At 41.6% G+C, this 14,849-nt stretch overlaps 1 protein-coding gene across 1 annotated transcript; it reads right to left on the bottom strand.

Moving 5' to 3' along the window:
• Nucleotides 1-713: 713 nt before the first annotated feature.
• Nucleotides 714-13,309, bottom strand: IYD (iodotyrosine deiodinase). The gene is made up of 5 exons (XM_056487694.1): nt 12,654-13,309; nt 6,429-6,623; nt 4,278-4,437; nt 2,910-3,066; nt 714-1,287 (listed from the first exon to the last, which is right to left on the bottom strand). The coding sequence occupies exons 1-5, from the start codon at nt 12,832-12,834 to the stop codon at nt 1,105-1,107; spliced, it is 876 nt and encodes a 291-aa protein (XP_056343669.1). The 5' UTR covers nt 12,835-13,309; the 3' UTR covers nt 714-1,104.
• Nucleotides 13,310-14,849: the final 1,540 nt, after the last annotated feature.

The following is a 14,849-nucleotide window of genomic DNA, read 5'->3' as shown; positions in this document are numbered from 1 at the left end:
CTGGGGAGCCTGTTCCAGTGCCCAGCCACCCTCTGGGTGAAGAACCCTTTTCTAATACCAGCCTAAACCTGCTTGACACAACTTCAGGCCATTCCCTCGGGTCCTTCCTTCACCATCTTCATTGCTCCTTCTTTGGACACTCTCTAACAACTTTACCCAGAGCTGTCCCCAGCACTGGAGGTGAGGCTGCCCCAGCTCAGAGCAGAGCAGGACAATCCCCTCCCTTGCCTGGCTGTGATGCTGTCCCTGATGTCTCCCAGGACAGGGATGGCCCTCCTGGCTCCAGGGCACTGCTGACTCATTGCCATGGACCAGGTTACACAGGTCCCTTTCATCAGCACTACTCTCCAGCCTCTCACCCTCAAGGGTGGCTGAAGCCAATTTGGCTGAATATGCCTGACGTGGGAAGCAGCAGAGATGAGGGTGGGCAGTGTTTCCCAGGGCAGGGCCCTGCAGGAAGGACATGTCTCTCCCAGCGTTTCCCCTCTTGCTGCTGGACCTGCAGCCCCACGAGGGGGCTCTGCCCGCCCGGGCATCCAGCGCTTCCAGCACTGAAATAGTTTAAGAAAGCCTGGTATCGAGAAAGATGTTGAGATCAATCAAGTAGAGAAATCCTACCTTATAGGAGGAAAATAGCATTTTTCTACACACAGCTGAACACAGTAAAGGGGAAGGGGCATTTAAACAGCACACACTGACCGAGACAGGACAGCTCAGTTTGAGCGCTCTGTGTCTTTTAATACAACCTTCATTGAAATTCTTAAGTTAAAATAACTGTGCAGTGGCAATCACAAAAGTATAAGGAAAATATATATTCCAGTTCAAGAAGAGATTTGTCTCCACAATGCATGAGAAAAATCAAGTGATGAGGTCATTTAAGTGCCTCTGTACATATCCTCTGGCACACTGCCCTGGTCAGACAGGTAACAGCAGCTGTCCAAGGCACAGTGCTTGACTGCTCACTGCTGTTTGTAGATGACCAGCACTAAAAGAAATAGAGGTGTGAACAGCCAGAGCGACGGCAGCACAGGGGCACCACGCACAGAAACAGCAGTGACAGCTTCAGCTGCCGGCAGGGACGCCCTCCTTCCCCCTGCCCTGGGCTCACATGAGCACCATGATGTCTTGCAGCGGCTTGCGGGTCAGCGCGGGCACTGTGGCATCTTTCCTGGGATAGCCCACGGGGAGCAGCAGCAGGAGCTTCTCGTTGGCTGGGCGCCGCAGCAGCACCCGCAGCTGGGGGCCGCAGTTCAGGGGTGTGGAGGTCACCGTGTACAGCCCCGCGTTCTGCAGCGAGACAGACAGACACAGTGAGACAGACGGCTGTGCTCCTTCTCTGTACCACACTGACACATCCTTCAGTCCAGAAATGCTGCCTTGTTAGACCCGCTGCAGGCTTTAGAGCACCTGATTTACTGACAGCCTCAGATGCCTGCTCTGCTTACAGAGAAGCAGAGCATTTCTCCAGCACAGCAACAGCACATCTGCTGCCTTGTCTGTGTGTCTGGAGAGCCAGAGCCTGCCTGCCCTGCTCAGTGTGATGGGCAATCCGTGGCCACAGGGAAGCTGAGAGGCAGATGTGGGGATATGAGTGGAATGCCATCCCATGGTGCTGGTGGTTGGACTAGATAACCTTGAAACATCCATTCCAAACCAAACTATTCCATGATTCTATGATCTGGATCTATAGAGAACTGTTTCAGGAAGACTCCTTACAGCTCTGTGAATACTTGAGCTCCTCTTCAAGAGCTGTACTTCTCAGGGACAGGGGACACAGGCTCTGCCTCAAAAGTTATCACAGGACTCTGCTGGCATCTCTCACAGTGGCCATTGTTATGGATTACATCAGAATCCCAAAATAAGTCTATGTATCACTCTTCCTGTCATTCAAAATCTCACCAAAACCCTAAAAAATCTGGGCAAACAATAAAGAGCTGACATCATCCAAGGTATGATCACACAGCTGAGTCGCTTCCTGAGAGCTGCACATGTGCATTTCAGTCTCTCTGTCTATGCAATGCAAGCATTTTGGGAGGCTTTGAGATACAAGTCAGCCAGGGAGAGGTGCCCAGGAAATGCACCTGTCATGTCAAGTAATCTCTATGATCTCTGCTCCAGAGAAGAGCTAATAGTGATGGTGCTGAATGGTGCAGCAATGCTCGAAAGAAAGTGTCATTCAAAACAGAATGGAGGAGAAATGGCAGTGCCTGGTAGGAAATTGGCCTGATATAAGAGGAGGCACCTTGCTGTTATCTTGCTGGCAAGCCAGGTTAACTATCAAAATAGCTTCTCTATTTAACACTTGTGTGAGTACATCAGATAGAAGAAGCAGAACTGAGCTCTGAGAAACCACTGAGCAAATCTAACTGGCTGGTGTCAAACATGCTGAGCTTTAGAGATCAGTTCACTTTCAGAAATGTCTCAGAAGGACTGATTGAAATTGTACAGCCTGTTCTGTGGAATATGTCCCTGATATTTTTTTCAGCATTGTATACTAAAAGTGGTTTGGTGTCAAGCTGTTTTGTAGGGATTACTGAAAAGAAGGGGCCAGTATGGCACCACAGAGTCGTGCTTGGGTAGTCTGAAGAGCCTGTCAGCCCTGTTAGCATAAGGCAGAAACCACAGGGGCTGAAGCCTGTGCCGAGAGAAGAGTGACAACTCTGGAAGCTACATTATATTTTTCTTCCTATTAACCAATACTGAGGATAGGAATCACCTTTTCACATGTAGACCTGTGTAGAATAACTTTAAAACTCAAAACTAAGACATATTGCCAGGAATTGGAGTAATCCAGGAGACTGAAAATGTTAAAATCTAAGCTGGGTTCCACCCTCATTTGGGCAGAACAGTCTTGGTACATAATCCAAACTAATACATTGACTCACAGTATGTTGGTTCTGTCAACATACCTGCAGTGCAGCAAGCAGGATACCACAGGCAATGGAAACACTGATTTCATTGTAGTAGTGGGTCTTCTTTTTGCCATTTGGAAGCTGCCCATATACCTGCTTGAAAATGAGGATCAAATACGGAGCAGTGTCCAAGTACTCTTTGATCCAATTTGTTCTGGGAAAGAATGTTTAAGACATTTATTTTGCAACCTTTTCACTTTCCTGTAAGTTACATTTGCTGTCTGCAAAGGGGCACTAAAGGTACATGACAATTATAGCAGTAGACTGAAGCTTAGAACATTTACTGCAAAGGATTAAGTATTATCAGCTTAAATAGAAACATTTCAGGAAAAAAAAAAAAGCTTGAATAGAGTTCTCTATTTTAACAGATTTGCCTGAGGAACTGATGTGCTCATGCTGAAGAGTGGAATTGCATACAAATAAGAGATAGTTCTTGACCTCTTATCTATGAATTGGCCTCAAGAGCATTTGCCTTTGAGATTATTTAATTCCTGGAATTTTGCAGATTTGTCTGTTACCAGCAGTGCCAACTTTTTGTCATTGCAGGGAAGACTGCTGTCAGAAAAGTTCTAAACTTTTTTTTGTCTAAAGTCTAAACCTAAATATATTCCAATGGGAAAAATTGCTTTTCTGTTCCTGGGTATTTCAATGTTACAATTCATTTGGTTCCCAATTTCTTAAATGACAATTATGATACAGGATTTAGACAAGAAAATGAGTGCTTTCCACTGTTCTGACTCAAAACATAGGAACCTCTGGCATTCAGTTGTTTGCATAGCACATAAATTTGAAAAGCACCTAAGCACCCGAAAAATAGTAATGTTGTCAAACAAGCAGGGCAAGTGAACCTTACAAAGCTTTGTGCACATGCTCCATTTGACAAGCCAAGACCCAGTAGACATCTTCCCATAGTGTGAAGTTAAGCAAGTCAGCGAGACTTTGGAGGGCATTTGGAACAATTAAATACTGCATAATTCAGCACTTGGATAGGGACAGGCCTTGGGGCTTCCTCGGTTGGTAGCAAAGCTTCCAGTGACTTTGGGAGCTTGACTGTTTGGCAAACAACAGAAAAAATCTGGGACAAGAGTTTCAGCCACAGAGGTTGCATAGGAAAAAAAAAATTTGGAGCCAAGTTCTTGGAAAACTTTCAAAGTAGAGAGCCTGTAATCCCTTTTACTGGAAGAAATTTTATGAACCAGCTACCAAGCCACAATTCTACACATATTTATAAGTTGTTGTTTCCAAATATGGATTTTAGAAAAATTTTAAAAGTGAGATGGAGGAAGAAATAGGAAATTAGTGAAGTCTTTCCTACACTGAAACAACATCTCTCTTCCCACCTCTTAGATAATTGACTTTTCATACCTCAGTCTTTTCAGGTCATTAACCCATCTGTCTCCCATCCTTTTTTTGTAGTTGATTTCCTCTTCTTCTTCTACAATTTCACGAATCTTATGTTTTAAATCTGGATCTTGCACTACCACAAAGGTCCAGGGCTCAGTGTGTGCTCCACTAGGTGAAGTACCTTCATAAAAAAACAGGGAAAAGTAAAAACTCAAGAAGGAGTGTGAGCAATGAGAGGTATCAGCTCTTCCTTGTGAGCTTTCAGCTGACCAGTTGAGCAATGGGGAAGCACGTGGATGAAATGGGAAGAAAAGCACTAAGTTCTGGCAGACAATCCTGTCCATTCCTTCTCAAAGAATGTAAAGTCCATTGAAGAGCAGAGGTTGGTCCTTTCATACTGCCATCTTACAGGAAGCCAGTGTAAGAGTTTGTAAAAAATTCCTTTTTTGGTGGTTTTATGGGCAGTGATATGGTGCAATATATAAGAATGCAATAAGGTTATTACAAAGTGTTGTACCAAAAGCAGAGCTCTGTCTGAATACACAGCCAACTCTTACAAGTGGCTTTAGCTAGAGGGTGAAAATAATAGCTTTGAGGAAAACAAGACTAAGTGACCACCTGCAGGAATCTGTCACTGACAAAGATAAGGAGCTGTACAGCACAGACATCTGCCATAGACTGTACAGGTTTGAGTTTGTTGTCCCAAAGACAGCTGGTGTTTATAGGCGTGCACACATCAAATCTGTACTTGGTCACCCACTAACACCACTGGAGAAATATTTTAATGGCCTAGAGGTTAAAAGCCAGAAGGTGAAGAATATATATTTGCAGAGGTTCACAGATATATAGGTTAAGAAGACTGCTTAGATCTCTCTGGTATCTCATATACATTTAAAAATGTTTGAAGAACTTGAATGCATACAATACTAAGAACTGATTTTAGTTCAAGAAACACTAAATAAGCAGCTTCAATTCTCTTGATACATGAAAATGTTTTTATATTGTGAACCTTGCCTTTCCTCAGGTTTGGGTAAAAACTGATGGCATTCATGATTCCTTTTGTTTTCTTTTTCTCTTCACAGCCCAAAGCTTTCAGGGTTACTAAGTACTTCATCTGCACGCCAGGCTTGTTTGCTTTGCTGCATTTGCCAAAACATGCTCAGTGTTTTAATGACTCCTACTTAATTAGAGGGAGATAGAGACTCGTTGCAGTGCAGTAACAAAGCTGCTTGCAGTTTTTAAAGGGAAAATAATGCAACTCAAATGTGGAGATTCTTTAGATTATTAACCCTGTTAAAGGCTACTGAACTTTTCTCTAAGGCAGCTTGGGAATATTTTCTATAGTAGCAGCAGCTGGCTCATAGAATAAGAGAAATAATGAGGGTCAAAACCACTCCTGGCTGAAGTCAATGTTACTAAAGCAGAGATGAGATTAGGCCAGGACATGACAGTAATGATTTGAAACACATAAATTCTCACAACAACAACAAAAAGAATCAATTTCTGAGATTCAGTCAAATAGCCTCTATTAGGGTCTTCAGCATAACACTTCAATCATATGAAACAGGGGTCTGGCACTACCATCAGAAGGACTGGAAAAATTTTTTTGTTCTAGACTGAAATTCTTTCCCTTTATTAAGCACCAACCATTTATGTAAACTGAAATATTTTGCATGGCTGAGACAATTTAATCTATTTGTTTATGGGGGGACCCCAAAAAACAAAGCCCACACATGATAAATATCTTTATAATACATTAAATTTCAAAGCATGTAAAGTACACATGGCTTGACATTTTTGAGAAAACACTTCAGTATTTCTATTTAAAAGATGCCTTGATAAAGCACACATAGATTTAATTTTAAATAACATGTTTTAGAGGTTGAAAATGAAGTTATTTGTTTCATGCTGTTGAAATGCTCTTCCCTTATGGGTAAAGTGCAAATACAAAGGAATTGGGAGAGCTCCAGACCAGTCTCTGACAGCAGTTGTTCAAGCTGAGTAATTTCTAATCAATCGTGCTAATTAATTCCAGCTACAGGTGAATCTGGGAAAACCATAAGCAAAATTCCAGTTCCCTTGGCTTTTCCACACCACCTTTTCCCAGTTAGACAGTTGAACAGCAATGCTGATCCTTTTTTCTCCCCAGACCTTGGAGCACTCCGTGCCTACCTGCAGTTCTGATGACATTATCGATCACCTCCCTGGGGACTGGCTCATCACTGAGAAACCTGACCGACCGCCTCTGATTCAGCAGCTCGTAGAACGCCCGGGACCTTTCGATCATTTCAGCCTCAGAGTAGCGCTCGCCAGAGAAGGGGACGTGGGCAACATTTTCTTCAAATCCTTGCCATTCTTCCTCACCCTCTGCAAGAAAATACAAGTGGTTAGGGATTTTTTTTTTTTTTTTTTTTTGCTGGAGAGTGCTGTAGATATCCTTGGCATTCACACAGTAATACACCTTGTATTATAATGCTGCCATACGCTGCACTTCTACACCACTGGTGAGGTAAAGTCTGAGGTTCCAGTTGACAAAACTCATTGATCCCCAGCTCCAGCTACTGAATAAACACCTTGTTCAAATACCAAGAGACAGGGGGGTCCTGGCTGGCTCTAGCAAGTGTGATCCACAGAGAAGTCATTGCCTGCAAGCCTGCCTGTATAAATGGGTTACAAACTGAAACAGCACCAAAAAAGTGGACAGACTTCCAACCCACTATTCTCAGCAAGTAAATGTGAACATGTGTGTTCCTTCTTGGGCTGTTTAATAAGGAAAAAAAAAAAAAAAAATCAACTAAATTACTGAAGTTAAGGAGAAAGCTTAACTACCAATATGTATAAAATCTCCTCTGAAGAGCTGAATGTCAACTTCTTCCATAGTCATGTTTCAAAGCAGAAGCATTGCGAGCTTTGGCTCTGCAGAAATGTGACTTTGTGGTAAAGCTCTTTGGTTTCCTGATACTTTCAGCATAAGAGGAAATGGATGTCAGGCATCTATACTTAGGATAACAACATATCAAATGTAGGATATTGTGTTTCTTGGCTTTAATTTAAAACTCTAAATGATTCTCCATTTCACTGAAATCTGTCAGTTTATATCACAAAATTAATCTTCTGTTGTCTCTGAGGCCTCTTTATCCCCCATATTCCTAGAATCAGCATGGATGGCATTTTTTTGCAGCTATGATGTGGAAGTTAAAGCCATTTAAATGCTACATTTTGACTAGTCAATAGTATTGAGCAATCTGCTACAGAGAGCTGAGTCAGGAAAAAATATTCCAGATCTTTTTCTGTCGCTATTAGGCTATTATTCCTGAATCATAGCAATCTCCAGCACAAATTCAAACAGCAATTACTTCTGTGTTTTAGTAGTATGCAGTTGCCTTAGAGACCAGGCTGGCTTTTTGTTCATTTTAAAAGCAGTGAAATATTCAAGTGTGGCTCAGCCTCTGTGAAGAGGTGAAATAAATCCAGTTTCATAAACCAAATCTAAACTGAATGGTTCTGGTCCCCAAAGAGCACACACTTCATTTTGTGTACAAAGAATTCACCCTGAGAATTTGTTTTGTTTAGCATTTCATGTTAAGCAGTCTTGGTCATAGTCTGCAAGGACCTGGCTCCAGGTTAATGGAAAGCAGTGAGCCCTTGTAAAAATTATTTTTGTGATCATCTTGCACGCTCAAAAAGTTAAAGGGTGTCTCTTGACAAGGTTCCCTTTGTGGTCTGCACTCAGTAAAATAGTGATGAGTGCTTGCTTGTTTTGTGTTGTGGGGGGGTTTTCCTGTGTAAGTAGAAGAGAAGTGAAGCTGCTGTTTGGTCAAGATAATCCAACTTAATGATGAGGTGAAAAAAAGAAATGGACTTTCAAAGACTTTGAACGTGAGACAAAGGTGAGATGGGTAATGAGAATGGAAAATCTCAATACACAGCAGAAAAACCTAGAAGTGCAGGAACTGACACGCAAAACCAAAACTCTCCTGGCAAATTTGTTTTTTTGAAATCAATTAATTTATTATATATTCTCTTCTACCACGTGTCTACCATTCTTTCTTAGCAGTTAACATTATCCATATGCTGACTTTAATCATTATCAGCACCATCTGTTTAGTGCATGCTCTCTCTATATCTCTAATTGCTGTGTTTAGACATACTCCTGTTTGTACGGTCACGTTATACAATACCACAAGTGTCTTGTTTATCTCTCTTTGTACTCCACCACTTGATGGACAACAGACATCCTGCTAGCAAGTCTATTACCTTGTTAGCCCCATTCTCAGGATTGCCATCAATTCTGTTCCCTATTTACAGCAGTCATCAAGCTTCTTGCTTTGTAAGTAAATCTGGAATGGTTTGGCTCACACATCCCAAATGGAATCTCATTTAAAAAGTATTATTTTTCTATCTCTATCAGAAATTCCTCTCAGGATACAGACTATGTTCTTCCCAGCAGCCCATATGGGAGGTTATAATCAGCCTGCAAATCATGTAATAAATTTTACCTCAGTTTGAAGCATGAGTTCTTAATTAAAAACTCATACTGGGAACAATAAATTGTCATTTCACTTCTGTTGGCCACTTATTTTACCTACACTGACACTTCTGTCTTGCTGGCCTCCAGTTGTATGTCATTAAGATATTTCACTTTTACTCTCCTTGGTTTTATGCAAAGACCAGTAGATAGTATTAACAATCCTTGATCCTTGAGAAATCCCAGTCAAGATTGCTGCATTTGCTTTCCAAACAAGTTTCTTCTCTAGGGAATTACTTCCTAAGCATACAATTCCTCTCTAATTCTCTTTTACAGTGTAAAGACATGACACATAGAAAAAAAAATTCAATGTATATAAAGGAAGTCTTCACATCTTTGGTCTTAAATGCTGGGTGACCTATCCTGTGGGTTCTTTGTCTGATTAATGGCAGACTGCTGCAAAATGGGCCAGGACAGGAATCCCAGTAGTGAATCCAGCCCTGGACTGAGTGTGACTAATGGGGAACTAAAAGAGATGGATTACCCTACTACTGGGTTATAAATAGTGGTTAGCAGGCTGATCCTGGAAACCTCAGGAGTGGGTCAGGGATCTTAAGCAAAAGAAGTAGCAAGTTGGAGAGGCACAGGCCCTGGAAGAAAGAGCTCAGCATGAAAATATTGTGAAAATTACCTCAACTGGAATATAGTTGCAGAAGGTTTCTTATGATCTTAAAAGAAATAGAGTGGCTGTTTATGTAGACAAAACCTACTATAAGGAAAGCTGAGAGGTAATCTGGTTACTATCCATAAACCACAGGAGGATATACACTAGGGCTGGAAGAGAGTCCTTTAAAATCAAGGAGATGGAACAGATTAAATACATATACAGTAGTATTAAGTAAGTTTGGGCAGGCAGAAAGGTAGAGGAGGGTTTTTAACCCATAGTCAGAAATTCTGGACAAGCCTTTCAGCAAGGTTAGAGAAAAAGGATTACAAAAGTCCAGCTCTCACGTTCATTCAGCTGATGACAAAGGCTGAATGTATCTGCAGCAGCAGGAAGATACACACATGGTAATGCATTGTGTCCATCTAAGTCCTGTATTCCTAAATGATACAAAATATGAACTGTCATTGAAAAGGAGGTTTAAATTACAGCTGCCTCGTCCATGTCAGTATGGGGAGAGGAGAAATGCTTCTAAGTGGAACAGGTCTGTTATAAGGAGTATCACAAGCAACCAGCAGTGCATTTTCAGAAGACATGGAACATTTGGGACTTTCTGCATTGCTTTGTAGTCCTTAAGTGGAGTGCATCATCAGTGTCCTTGCCAATCCACAGCACAACAATCTCTCATTCTGGACCTTGTAAATTAAGAAAAATGTTACAGGATAGATGGGCATGCAAACAAACCTGAAGTACTGCCAATTAAAGCATTAAACAAATGGACTGAGTGCTTTGCACTTAACAAAATACCAGGGGTTTCTGGCTGCTCCAAGAACCATCCATCTCCTTAGCTATGGAAAGCACAACACAGACAAGCTCTAGGAGCTCAAGGACCACTTGGCTGTCACAGTTCAACCCTTCATTGCCAGTAAGTGACCCTACTGAGCCTGCCCAAGCAGTTCAGCTGCTTACACTGGAAGCTCTGCTGCCCAAAGGTATGAGTCCTTCTCATGGGAAGCATCCCTGAGGGTTCCACTTCAGGGAAGGCTCGAGGGGGTACAAGTAAGGTCAGTGCTTTTCTGTTTTTCTAGCAGAGTGCTTCACTCTCCCAGCAAATAGACCTTGCTTTGGTAAGGGACATGAATCAAAGTGCTTGGTCTTCAGCTGCCCCTTCAGAGAGGTGATGAAAATTCAGCTTGTTCTCATGGGGCAGCCCTAGATTCTAGCTTTAGACAAGGACTTAAGAATGTTTCATGTTACCTAACTCAAATTCTCTTCAGAGGAACTTAATCTTTAAACACAAGCCAGACTGAGACATATAAGTACAACTGAGCTTGTCTAATAAAGTAAGATACATTAATAAAACAGCAGAATTTACACAGCAGTTAAAATATTTTTTACTATTAAAAAATATCTTTTTACATCCATTTCAGCATCTAGTGCAGTCAGTGAAAATTTTAACACTGACAACAAGGTTAACATGTATTGATCCTTAATTAAGGCTTTAGCAAAGTAGCAGATTCTTACTAACTCTTCTCCCTGCTACTCTTCTCACCTAGGCTGGGCTTTCCCCTGCTGAAGAAAAATTTCCCTATGAATGATGAAAATATTTTAATATTTCTAGAGATAAAAGATACTACTGATTTACAAATAAATTGGTTTCAATCACACATCATTAAGGGAAAGATCATTATTTGTTACTAAAAGCAAAATAGCAAAAAATTTATTATTGGATGACATGGTATATTGAGAAGGGTTTTACTCAAAAGCAAATAAAACTTAGCAACAGTACCAACATGTCTACCTGTCAAAAAAATTTGCAAATAATTTTAGACTAGTACAGCTTTGAATTTAGCACTGAATTACAGGGAAAGCAACTAACACATAAAAGACTAAAATTTTTCAGGTAGAGCTGTGGCAGGGAGGCTCCTTGATAAGAGCTAATAGGTTTGTTTATGCAGAGGATCTAAATTTTTTCACTTATAATAAGAGCTACAGTCCAAGATGATAATTCATAGATTATAATTTGAACTACCCACAGGAATTCTAATTTACAGCAATTTAACTGAACTAGCAAGCCATTAGTGACAAAGAAATTATGGGATAATTTTATATGGAATCTATTTTGCATTGAACAAAGGAGGATACAACACATGAACTGATTTGTAAAGAAATTGTATCACTTTGGAAAATAGTCAACAGAGTTTAAACCTTTCCTGGTATCAACTATTTTCAGAAACTGATAAACAACACTAACTCAAAGTACACTGAACATTGAAAAAAGAGTGGTTCTTAAGTCTATGTGCAGAAGAACACTGTAAGGTTTAAGATTCCTACAAGCAGACTGAGAGAACATGTCATTATGGAAAAAATAACCTAGACAGACCCCTCAGAAAGCCTTTGAAACCAGCTTGAGGGAGAAAAAAGAAAATAAAAAGATCTGCATTAACTACAACTTTTAAAAATTGATAGGAACAGAACTCGGTAGATTTTTATTTCACAAAGAAATAAAGTGAGTTTATAGTTAGGAAGTAAGGAAAAGGAGGGGTACATTTTGTGCTTAGACTTTTGTCCAGGCTGTGATTCAGAAAAAGCTAATGAAAATAAAGGGCATTCTGTATGGGTTCAAATATGCAGCTGAGTGAACAGATTATCACCACCACCACATTTTGTTCTTAAATATTTGATTAACACAGCTCCCAACAAAGCTGTCATTGACATTCTCACAAGCCAAAATGGAGGACCTCTGTCAAAACAGTAATAAACACATTTCCAACTTTTTAGCTGTGCTGAGACCAAATATGTAGCACTGAGTGATGAAGTGGGATGTCTTGCAGAGAAAAATACTCTGCTCAGGTCATCCCTTCCCTCACACTAATAAGGCCTGGGAGGAGACTGTGGGGAATTCAGCAGGATCTCCTCTCTTTCCTTACACTTTCCATAGAGTCCTCCATAGGTCTGGGATCTGATGTAAGGAGAAACAGACAGGAGTCTCTGAAAATATATTATATATATATATAATTTTTTTCCACTCTTATGTGTGGGGTCTGAAGGGAACAGAGATTTACACCAAAAGAGATACGACATGAGAGGTGCCTCCTGCCTCCTTCCAGGGAGCTGACACAGCTGACTCAAGCTCAGGGCACAGTAGCAGAGTCGTGCTGAGCACTGCTGTCACTGTGGAGAAGTCCAGAAGATTGCATGTCCTTTACTGTATCAGCAGACAAAATTCAAGCAACAAAAGAGTTTGGGATAAGATTTTTCTTACCTTCATCTTCTAAGGGATGGTCAGTGCCATCTTTTAAGTCTTCATCCACCCATGGGCGAGATGGATGCTTGCTTTTAGTGTCACGTTTTTCCTTCTCTCCATTTGTCTTCTTCATTATTACCCCAATCAAAACACATATAATAGCTATAAATACTGGTGTGAGGGAAGAAAAGAGTGCCATGACTGTGGAAATGTGGAGCCTTTCTTCCAAGTTCAGTAGTTTCTCATGAAAAGGAGAGGCTGAAGGGCAAAGAGCAGCAAAGCAGTAAGCAAAAAGGGGTGGACTCAAGGTTCAGTCCTCCACCCTATCTTGCTTCTCCTTTTCAGACACCACCCCCACAATCTCCTCTGTGCTGGGCTCCTGCTGTTAATGAACAGCTCCTGCAGTTAAAAAAGCTCCAGACCCAGCAGTATATATTTCCTGAGTAGAAACATCTTATAAACAGCAAGCAGAGGCATTGACTATACACATAAATGCTATCCAGTGCAAAATAAATTTTAAAACCCCAAGGTTTTTTTCAAACTCCAGACTAAGGCAAAAGACTTCTCCCCTCTAGTTTTTATTGTTATGGTTATCCCATTAATCTCTTTTGCAGCAATGATTATGAGAAGAGCCAAGTGGGAATATGACTTTTAAAAACTAATGGCAACTCTTCGATGTTTAACTCATAAAATTAGCATTTTATATGTATCCCAGGAATTCAGAATATCACCAATAACAAATCAGTTTGCAGCACCACCTTCAGCTATGTCAACAGGTCAATAGAACAGATAAGTAAAGGGGCATTGCCTCTGTGTAAAGCATGAGTGAGGCAATTCACAGAACCCTGAATTCATCTTGTCATTCTGGGGAAAATGACAAGAAGAATTGAAGGAGTCAAAGTAAAAAACACGTGAGGGCTGCAGTGAATTTCAAAGCCATGTTTCAGCATCTTATCAAACTGATAGGATCCTGGTATAATGCAATAAAGGTCAATGTCTAAATGTTTAACCCATCTTTACTTCAGCCAGCTGCATGGGGACTGAACTGACACAGCAACACTGATTTGCTGTCTTTATCTGGGGCTGTTGGGACACACTGATAATGAAATGTCAGATGGCAGAGGGTGCTGAGGGCTGTGCTGGAGAGCAGGGTACAGGAGCTCTCTGCATGCAGTCACCAGTGCCCATCAGCTCTTCTGTGCACCTGCTGAGCACCATCCTTGCCAAGCCTTGTCTCGTGCCATACAGGGCCACTTCTGATATCCCGGCATCCATGGCAAGATAATCTGCATTTTGGATAAGCCCCCCCTCCAAGATAAGTGGGAGCAGTTGTGAGTGTGGCCATACAGGAGATGGTGAGTGAGTCCCAGGGTATGTCAGCACTTCAGGTGGCACCTGTAGGGGCTCGTGGCATTCCCTGCCTAGGGCACCCCCGGTTTCCTCAACGTGAAAACCAGGACACACAGGGGAGAGGGAAGTTGGGCATTCACAGGTTCCATCCTGACAGGTCCTCAGTCCATACCCTGCCACTCGTGCCTCTCACCCCACCAGTTTTGCAGCACTGGGCACACCATTACTGGTCCCTTTTGGCACTGTCACTCCATGGGCTCCCCACCTTCCAGTGCTCCAGCAGTTAGTGCCTTGAGGACTGGTCTGTGTGTTGGGAAGCACAGATTAATGGCCAGGTTGCTGCACAAGAAGAGGAATGTGTGACCACACTGGCTGGCCACACACAATGGAAATCTGGCTGCCAGTCCAGTCGTGTATCCTCTTTTAATACAAGCTCCTTGTGCTAAAAGGGCAAGGTCAAGAGAGTTGCACAGCTGTGCACATATTGTCCAAACATGCATAGAGACAAATGAAACTGCCTCAAAGCTTGTACCCAGGCTGGGCTTTCTCAGCTGCCCAGCTCAGATACAGAATGAATACTTTACTGCTGTTGCACTGCATCCTACTCAACACAAATGCCCCCAGTTCCTGTAGGTACCAGTCCTTACAGGCAGTATTTGGGATCTGTGTGGCCCCTGAACCAGCCAAAGGACTGCACAAATCCATCTGAGATATAATAAAGAGGACATGCAAAAGTTGTGTTTAAATTTCTAATCTAATCTAATCTAATCTAATCTAATCTAATCTAATCTAATCTAATCCAGTAAAGTTGGGAATAAATGTCCACCTACCTCTGGCTAAGAGGACAAATTGCTTGAAAATCCA

This window comes from Oenanthe melanoleuca, chromosome 3, assembly GCF_029582105.1.
Source record: "Oenanthe melanoleuca isolate GR-GAL-2019-014 chromosome 3, OMel1.0, whole genome shotgun sequence".
NCBI classification, from domain to species: Eukaryota; Metazoa; Chordata; class Aves; order Passeriformes; family Muscicapidae; genus Oenanthe; species Oenanthe melanoleuca.
The sequence above is the reverse complement of the archived record's forward strand: the minus strand, read 5'-3'. Positions and strand labels throughout refer to the sequence as shown.

Bases quoted from the DNA above. Each gene is read 5' to 3' on its own strand.
- IYD (XM_056487694.1), bottom strand. From the start codon at position 12,834: ATGGCACTCTTTTCTTCCCTCACACCAGTATTTATAGCTATTATATGT. The intron at 4,438-6,428 runs GTAGGCACGGAG...TTTTTTATGAAG, and splicing joins TAATGTCATCAGAACTGCAG to GTACTTCACCTAGTGGAGCA. The intron at 3,067-4,277 runs GTATGAAAAGTC...ATTCTTTCCCAG, and splicing joins AATGACCTGAAAAGACTGAG to AACAAATTGGATCAAAGAGT.